The sequence below is a fragment of the Acomys minous genome (genome assembly GCF_964271855.1).
Source record: "Acomys minous genome assembly, chromosome: 13".
NCBI classification, from domain to species: Eukaryota; Metazoa; Chordata; class Mammalia; order Rodentia; family Muridae; genus Acomys; species Acomys minous.
In genome coordinates this window covers 107963260-107972469 of record NC_140495.1, presented here as the reverse complement: position 1 = coordinate 107972469, position 9210 = coordinate 107963260, and the positions used below count along the sequence as shown (strand labels likewise).

Here is a 9210-nt window from a genome sequence, read left to right as displayed (position 1 = left end):
AGAGAAACCATCTATGTTTTCCCTGGTATCCCGTCTCTCTCTCTGGACTCAACTCCCCACTCTTGGAGGCAGTTGACAGCAAGAGCGTGGCACCCTGACTTCTGTGGTCCCTTTTTTTTTTCACCTTGAGACAATGAGGTAAGATTGAGTTCTGGACCCAAATATGCTCTGTTGGGGTCTGGGTGCCTCAGGTGCTCATAGGAGAGGGGGCTTACTGAGGGAAGATCTCTAGGAATAGTGGGGTATCTTGGAATTTGAAAGAAAGTCTGCAGGGCGTGGAGGCACATGCCTCTAATCCTTGCACTCAGGAGGCAGAGGAAGGCGGATCACTGTGAGTTTGGGGCCAGCCTGGTCTACAAAGTAAGTCTAGGACAACAAAGGCTACACAGAGAAACCCTGTCTGGAAAAACCAAAAAGAAAGAAAGAAAGAAAAAAAGAAAGAAAGTCTGACCACTTTTTGTTTTGAGAGAGGGCTTTGAGCCTCTAACACTCCTCCCTCCCCAGTCTCCCAAGTGTAGGATTTCAGGCCTTTACCATCACTCCGTTTGGATATTGATTTATTTATTTATATTTATTTATATTTGAAATAGAGTGTCACATTTTCCAGACTGGCCTTCATCTGGCTATGTAGCTTTCAAGACGGCCTTGAACTCCTGGTCCTCCCGTCTCTACCCGGTCCTCCCATTGCTGTTTTAAAAGACTGAACCCTTATGCCCAGTCTATGGGGTACTGGAGATCCAACCCAGGGCTTCCAGCTAGCCGGGCAAGGATTGTATCAGCCATCCATCTCCCTAGCCCCAGGTCTTTCTTTACTAACATGAGTGATTTAAAAAGGATTCAGTCCTTCCCAGAGTTGGTCAGGGACAGGACCGGTAAACGCCCAGCTCTAACCGAACTGTTCATAGATGTGTGTGGCTGCGCTGGTGGAATACGTGACAAGCAAATAGGCCAGGTGTTGGGGGAGGGGAGGGCGCGCCCTCTTGCCGCGCGCGGGGTTCGTGTTGTCTCGAGCGGAGTCAGGCGCGGGCTTAGATTCCCGGAGGGGAGGGCGGGGGAGCTCGTCCCCGGGATGGGTGAAGGAGCAGGCGGGTCCTGCCTCGGAGGCGGGCCGGGGCGGGCTGGGGCGGGGCCGGCCGCTATAAGAGAATGCAGCTCGACGCCAACTGCACCAGCGGAGAGGTGTGGGCTGCTACGGTGTCAGAGTCAAGGGAACTGGAGTCAGACGCAGATCCACCGCGATATCGGGACATTCAGAGGTGAGGGCGTCGCGGCCGGGGACAGTGGTTTCCCGGAGCAGCTCTGCGTGGAGCCCCTTGGATGTCCCTAGAAGCGTTTGTGTGAATGTGTCTGCGGTGATGGGTGTATCGTCGGGCTGTGTGTTTGTGTGTGCCGGCCAGATTTACAGGTGTGTCTGCTGCAGGTGGATGACTGGTGGGGGTCTGAGCGCGTCCGCGGTGGCCACCGGCTTGGTATGTTGGAGTGTAGTGAGGGACAGGTTGTGTCGCCAACTCTGGCATTCGGGCATTCGGGCTTTCGGAGTCTGAGCTCCAGGGGCTGGGACGGCTGTCACTTTCCCAGTCTTTGGAGACCCGGCCAGGGCTATGACTGTCGGCAATCGATTACCTAGTGCTCGCTTCTAGCTGCCGGTGCGTCTAGGGATTCCAGGTGCGGCTCGCTAAAGGCATGGGAACGAAGTCGCGGTGTCCGGAGAGGGGCCCGGAGTGGGAGGGACAAGCTTCGGCGAGTCCATCTAGGGTCCGGCGCAGAGAAGTTCTTGGATCCCACGGGTGCCGCCCGGTCCTGGCCCTTGTGGTCCAGGTGCCCTGTTCCGCCGTAGCCACCACCCCGCTGGGCGCTGAGGTCAGCGCGAGCTGTGTCCTCCACCCTCGGGAACGTGCCTGGGCACGTCCTGGAGGACAGGCGAGGAGGTGACTCATTGTGACAAGGAGACCCCGGGCACCGGATTGAGATCAGAATTGCGCCCGAGTTGGGGATGGACCAGTGGCAGCCCAGAAGCCCCTTTCTCTGCCCGGGCACAGCCTCGTCCCTGCCCTGCTCCCTCCCCCCACGCGGCACAGTGACCTATTTGGCGGGCACAGTATGTTCCCAGGGAACCCGGGGCACGGGAAGGTTCAGGACGCGGTGTCCGGTACCCGCTCCGCGGCGCGCCCTCGGGGACAGGGAGTTTGGGCGGGCCCTGTCCACCCTGCCAGCCCGGGAAGCGCAAAGGGTCCCACCCACCGCGCCCACCACTACCGGGACCAGTGGCCGCGGGGCTCGAGAGGAGCCCGTACTGCAGAGCAGCGGGTATCCTAGCGGAGTGAGGCTTACCCGGCGCTGGATATCAGACGTCCTGGGGCTGTGCCCCCTCCCACCCAGTATACACCCAGTGTAGGAAGGTGATGGGCAGGGTTGAGCCGAGTGCACCTACTAGGGCGCATCCATTCCAGTTGGAACTCCTAGGGATAAGGGCCACACTTGCTCCTTGGTCGTGCGGGAAAGACTTGGGTTTGGGTTTTGCATTTGGGGGCGCGCTGGCAGTTTTTTCTCTCCCGTGTTTCAGTGAGGACACTCAAGCGGTTTTTGTTGTCCTCGCCCTCATCTATTTTTATTTTCCAGGGATCTGACTCATCGCGTGCTTAGGGCGTGGAGATCAAGGTGGAGGGGGCCAGAGCTAAGAGCATTTACTTTGCTCGTGTGTGTGTGTGTGTGTGTGTGTGTGCGCGCGCGCGCGTGTGTGTGTGCGCGCGCGCGCTGGCTTCCCAACATAGGCGGGAGTTTAGGAAGCCTGGGCTCATCGTGACGTGTTTTGTGGCCCGGGATCCCCCTCCTTTCCTCTCCTCTCCTCTCCCCACCCCAGGGTGACGCGGAGCTCCGGTGCCCATGCAGTTTTGGCGGGCGGGCAGCGCCGGGCAGGAAACTGACTCACTGTGCCTTGCTCGGCCCACGCGCCGCCCATTGCGCGCCATTTCCTGGGAGCGCAGCGCCCCCTCCGGGCCGCGATGGGAACAGCAAGGCCGGCTGTGCGCGGGTGGTGCCACGGGTTGCTGGCACCCCCACTGCGCCTTTTAAAAAGAGGCATTCACAGACCCGATTGTGTTTAGGCAATTAACATACGCACGAAGACCAGCGAAGGAAGACATTGCCTTTCTGAAATAAAATGAGGGCTTATGATAGAAGTGGTTTTGAGCAGGGGGTGCGAACAGACTATGGGGGAGGTGTGGCTCTTCGGAGACAACGTGGGGAGCCCTGAGCACTTCCTTGTGCCTAAGGAGCATTGAGAACATTACTGTCCTGTCTTCTTCCCTTTTCTGGCCCCTGTGAGTTGCCTCCCTCTGGGGAAGGGCACCAAACTTGTTTTTGGCTTCAATTTATCTGGGGGAAATAAGCCCTTTCTACCAACCTGTATTTATATATCTATATCGAGAGATGTTTCTCTGTCTCTGTCTCATCTGAGACAGAGGGAGAGAGAGGCGGGGGGAGGGAGAGAGAGACAGAGAGAGAAACAGAGAGAGAGAGAGAGAGAGAGAGAGAGAGAGAGAGAGAGACAGAGACACAGAGAGAGACAGAGAGACAGAGAGAGACAGACACATACACACAAAGGCAGAGGGACAGAGAGACAGGGTCTTACCGTGTGGCCCCAATTAGCCAGTATAAGTTATGAATACTAGGCTGGCCTGGTTGCCTGAAACTCATAGAGATCCACCTGCCTCTGCCTGGAGTGTTGGGATTAAAGGCTCTCACCATAACAAGGGGTCCAGTCTCTCTCTCTCTCTCTCTCTCTCTCTCTCTCTCTCTCTCTCTCTCTCTCTCTCTCTCCCTCTCCCTCTCCCTCTCCCTCTCCCTCTCCCTCTCTCTCTCTCTCTCCCTCTCTCTCTCTTAAAAGAAAGCTTTCCCAAGTGATTCTGATGGACCTTTCTGGTTATGGCCCTCAAAATCTGAGGAAGAGAGAACGGCTCAGTACTAGAACTAATCCCTCTGGGTCTGGGTTCAAATCTCCGATGCACCACGAGTGAGCCTGGTGACCTTGGATACCATATTTAATTATTTCTGAGCCTTGGCTAGCTCTGCCTAAAAAAAGGGAAATGATAGTGCCATCTATTGACAATAGGTGTGGCAGCTCACATCTGCAACCCCAGCACAGTGGAGGCTGAGGCAGGAGGACGTCTGTGAGTTCAGGCCAGCATGACCTACATAGTGAGCCCCTGCCTCCAGTACATCAGAGGGGTGGGGGAAGGCAGAAAGAAAAAGGAACTGATGGATAGAGCTACAGTTTCAGGAGGATTGGAGCGCGTGGACTGCTCAGAGCAGCCCTTGCACTAAAAATGTGAGTAGACCCCAAACCCTGCCTGTAGGTAGAGACCATCTGAGGTCCTTACTGCAGCACCACATGACCCCTTTCAGGGGCGGTGGATGTCTTATTCTTGTGTTTTGTCTGTTTGTGTTTGAGGCCAGGGTCTCATTAGGTACTCCAGGCTGGCCTTGAACTCACAGAGATCTTCTTGCCTCTGCCCTCCCAAGTGCTGTGTTTTGGGGAGAGGGTCTGTTTTACTTATTTATTTTTTTGGGGGAGGGTATCTAGCCCACAGTGCTGGCCTCACTCCCCGTGGTGCAGTAGCCAAGGTTGACCATGAACCTCTGCTTTCCCCGCCTTACTTAATGTGATTACCAATGTGTGACCCCACGCCCGGTTTTATGGATGGCGTCCTGCCTGCTGGGCACAGGCCTTGCTATCTGAGCCCCAGGCAGTTCATGGCTTCTGGCTTCCTACCTTGAATCCTAGTATGAGTACCTCCCGTCTGGGCAAACTCTTCCTGAGGTCTTGGGGGGAGCTGGGGTGGTGGTGACAGTGAGAGTCCAGGGCCTCTTGCCTCAGGAAGGCACTGGGCACAAACTGCAAACTCAAAGGCTGGAAGGCTGGACCGGTGCCCAGCAGAGTCCAGCCCCTCCTTAGGACCTGCAGCCCCTAGTATTGGAGTCATGCCAGAGCAGGCAGGATTGGCCTGGACACCACCCTCCCCCACCCCCCAGAGAGAGGCCGGGTCAACCAGCCACCTTTGATTTTCTGTGCCTGTAAAACGGGTTCCTTGGGCACAGGCTGCAGGCGGGTCTCTCGGGCTGGGAGGTGTCTAGACTGCAGATTACCTGATCTGCCTGGCAGGGTGTGGCTCAACCCAGGAGAGACAGCTGCCCTGTTCCTCTCCTTCAGCCTCTCCTCTCCCCGAGGCTGCAGCCTACTGGCATCCTGAGGGAAGGCCTCTCTCTAGCCTATAGCACCTGTCAGGTGCAGTCTGGAGGGAGGAGGAGGAGGAGGAGGAGGAGGAGGAGGAGGAGGAGGAGGAGGAGGAGGCCGCCCTCAGGGAGGGGTAGGGAGGAGGTTCTGTCAGAACTGGGGCCAGAGAGACCAGCTACAGCTTCCGTTTCCCAGGGTCTCCTACACTAATTTATTGCATCGTCTTCTCTGTCCTCAAATAGAGCCCAGAGATGTTAAGGAACATATTTATGGTCACCCAGCAAAGACTTGATTCTGACCTAAGTGGTCTGGCTCTAGTGGTCTTGCTTCCCTCCCAGCCACTTTGCCAGCTGCCTGAGCATGCTGCCACAGCCACACTGGCTAAGAAACTGAGGACAGAGACAGTTTTATTTTTTCTTTCATTCTTTTTTCTTTTTCTTTTTTTCTTTTCTTTTTGGTTTTTCAAGACAGGGTTTCTCTGTGTAACCTTTGGCTGTCCAGGCTGTCCTGGAACTCATGGCAATCTACCTGCCTTTGCCTCCTGAGTGCTGGGATTAAAGGCATGTGCCACCACATCCATCAGTCAGGTTTTTTTTTTGTTTGTTTGTTTCTGTTTTTTCTTTTTCCAAGCAAGGTTTCTCTGTGTTGCCTTGGTTGGCCTGAACTCGCTTTTGTAGATCAGGTTGGCCTCGAACTCTCAGATCCACCTGCTTCTGCCTCCCCAGTGCTGGGATTAAAGGTGTGTGTCACCACCACCAGGCACTCAGCTTTTTAAAAGTGGTTCTAAATAGCAGTTTATGTGTCTTATCCCAAAGTCCAGGGGCCCTTTTGATTGGCTGGATGGAGTTACTTCCAAGGGTAGGAGGATTAGGGGACTGAGGCCTGCCCAGCTGCCAGGGGGATGGGGGGTGGGGGGCAGGGGGTAGGAGGTGGGGGTGCGTTTGGGAAACCATTGGACCTTGGCAATTCACACTTGTGTGGGGTGTTCACACCCATGAAGGACACTTTAGCACAAGACATTGATTTTTGCTGATAGTAGTTGTGATGTATACAGGACTGTGGTCCCTGCGACTGCAAGGTATTGGCCTCTGTGGACATCAGCCCTGACCTTGAGTGAGGGACTGGCTGAACTCAGCACTCACCTTGGGTCTCTTCGTGTGGTGGGAGAGCACCTGGGAGGAGCCAGAAGGAGCAGGAGAACTGTGACTGATGATGCGGTTTCCATAGTAACCCGGGTCTGTCTTGTGTTTCAGTCACAGGAGCCATGTCTGATCACCGTGATGTCCGACCACCTCCTCCACACAGGAGCAAAGTGTGCCGCCGCCTCTTCGGTCCCGTGGACAGCGAGCAATTGCGCCGTGATGGCGATGCGCTCATGGCTAGCTGCCTCCAGGAGGCCCGGGAACGATGGAACTTTGACTTCGTCACTGAGACGCCGCTGGAGGGCAACTACGTCTGGGAGCGTGTTGGGGGCCTAGGGTTGCCCAAGCTCTACCTGAGCCCTGGGTCCCGTGGCCGTGATGACCTAGGAGGAGACAAGAGGCCCGGTACCTCCTCTGCTCTGCTGCAGGGGCCAGCTCCGGAGGACCACGTGGCCCTGTCGCTGTCTTGCACTCTGGTATCTCACGCCCCTGAGCGGCCTGAAGACTCCCCCGGTGGGCTCGGAACATCTCAGGGCAGAAAACGGAGGCAGACCAGCCTGACAGGTAAGGACAGGTATAGGGAAGGAAGGATCCAGAAGGAGTCCTGGAGAGGGGAGGTCACCTGCCCAGGATTGCACAAGTCCACAGCCAAACCCAATTAGCTGAAATTGATCAGTGCTGGCATAGCTCGTCCATGCTGTAGGTTCCATCATGTGCTGGCAAATAAGTGAGGGTCTTAGAGAGATAGCTCCGCAGATGAGAGCACTTACTGTCTTGCAGAGGGCCTGAGTTCAATTCACAGCAACAGGGAGGCTCACAACTGCCTTTAACTGACTCTAGATCTGGGAGACCTAACAGCTCTGGAGCTTAGATCTGGGCAGACAGAGGAGGCCCGCTGACTAGGAGGCGCAGTTCCACGCTTTCGTCCACGTTGAGCCGCTTGCCCCTTTGACCCTGGGGAAGGGTGTCGCTTACCTTTGGCCTCTGGGCTGACATCTGTTCTCTTCCCCACAGATTTCTATCACTCTAAGCGCCGACTGGTCTTCTGCAAGAGAAAGCCTTAATGCGTCCAGGGAGCCTCACCCTCTTCCACCGTGGGCCAGGAGGCGCTTTCCCCATCTGCTGCCTTAGCCTCGACTTCACTCTGTGTGTCTTAATTATTATTTGTGTTTTAATTTAAACTTCTCCTGTATATATTCTGCCTGCCCCCTCCCAGCCTCCAACCTTAGAGTTATTTAAAAAGAAACAAAACCTAAATTAGTAGGACGGTAGGGCCCTCAGCACTGGGCATTTTTTATTGTGTACACTATTATTTAAGTTCCTCTCAACCCAAACTCTCTGTACCCTTTCCTGGAAGGAAGGTCGGACTGGATTCATGCCGTCTGCACCTTTCCCCCCCCTCACCCCCCCCCCACATCCCCTGCCTCCAAAATGGCCTGGTTCCTTGCCAATTGTTTCATGGGGGCGATCCTCAGACCTGAATAGCACTTTGAAGGGGGAGGCCAACTTAGTAGGACGCCTAAGGCCAGCTAGGATGAGGATGAAATGGTCACATCCTAGCACAGGGATGAGGTGTAGCTGGGTTAGGACCCAGCTGTAATGTCCTGATCTTTGGCATTTGCTCAGACTTGTGAAGACGGGGGACGGGGCATCCCCCTACTGTGGGTCCCCTTTGCCACTCCTGGGGAGCCCGCCTCCCTTGTGGGTCGCCGTCTCTCTGCCAGCCACCCTTCTCTTTTTGAGGGTTCCTCTGGCCCTCTGCTGCTCTCCCGTCCCCTCCCCCCCCCCCCGACACCCCCAAGTCAGCAGGAGGCATCTCTGGGCACTTGCCCCACAGCATGGTGAACTGGAAGGGGAGGAGTACATTAAGTAGGGCTCCCTGGTCCTACCTCAGGTGGCTCCAGTGGCAGCCGCCCTCCTTGGGGTTCAGGGGTGGGTCCTTGGTGGTGAGATAGGCCTCCCAGAGCAGCCAGCACCCCTGTGGTACTGATGTGTGGTGGGGTGGCCTTATCTGGGATGGGGACCCCAGCGGCTGAAGTCCTCAGTGACCTCTCCTGTTTCTTAGTACTTTGAATAGAGGTTGTACAAGGAGCCAGGCCAAGATGGTGCCTTGAGGGTGGAGCAGGCTAAGAGGAGACAGAGCAGTGGTTGACCCTTTCCCAGTATTGAATACTAAGCCCCTGTGGGTGTCAAAGCACTTAGTGGGTCTGACCCCAGCCCCAAACACCTCTGTTTCTGTAACATCCTGGTCTGGACTGTTTGCCCTTAGACTTCCCCCACCCCAAGAACATGTGTTTTGGGCCCCTCCTTGTCTCCACTCAGACTGTAAACCTCCCAGCGGCAGGGACCACACCCTGCACTGTCCCCAGGCCTTCACACTCAATAAATACTTCTTGATAACTTGTAATGACTTGTCATTAGAACAAATGGGGGGAGCGGTTGGGACCGGCTGTTTGCTCTGTGCGTGTCTCTGTGTATCTGTGTTTGAGTGTGTGTATGTCTATAAGTGCATACACATGCAAGAAATTTCCCCCCAGTGATGGGAATTGAACCTACGTCTTTGAGCATGGCAGGCAAGAACGCCATCACTGAGCTGTAGTCCTTGCCCCCCCCCTTCTTTTTTTTAATTTTGAAACAAAGTTTGTAGGTCCCCCTCCCCCATTTGAAAAGAAAAATTCTCATCTTCAATTTAATTTTACAGAAATAGTTCTGTAAATATTTTTTTTAATTTTGTTTTTGTGTGTTTGTTGTGTTTGAGCACATGAATGCATCTCTCCTGGGGGTTCTATATCAAACTCAGGCAGTCAGAGTTGGTGGCAAGTTCTTTACCCACTA

At 55.1% G+C, this 9210-nt stretch overlaps 1 protein-coding gene across 1 annotated transcript; it reads left to right on the top strand.

The window, feature by feature from the left end:
* Positions 1-1112: 1112 nt before the first annotated feature.
* Positions 1113-8782, top strand: CDKN1A (cyclin dependent kinase inhibitor 1A). The gene is made up of 3 exons (XM_084754076.1): positions 1113-1256; positions 6487-6939; positions 7390-8782. Exons 2-3 carry the CDS (start codon positions 6498-6500, stop codon positions 7437-7439), a joined length of 492 nt encoding a protein of 163 aa, XP_084610202.1. The 5' UTR covers positions 1113-1256; positions 6487-6497; the 3' UTR covers positions 7440-8782.
* The last annotated feature ends 428 nt before the right edge of the window (positions 8783-9210 follow it).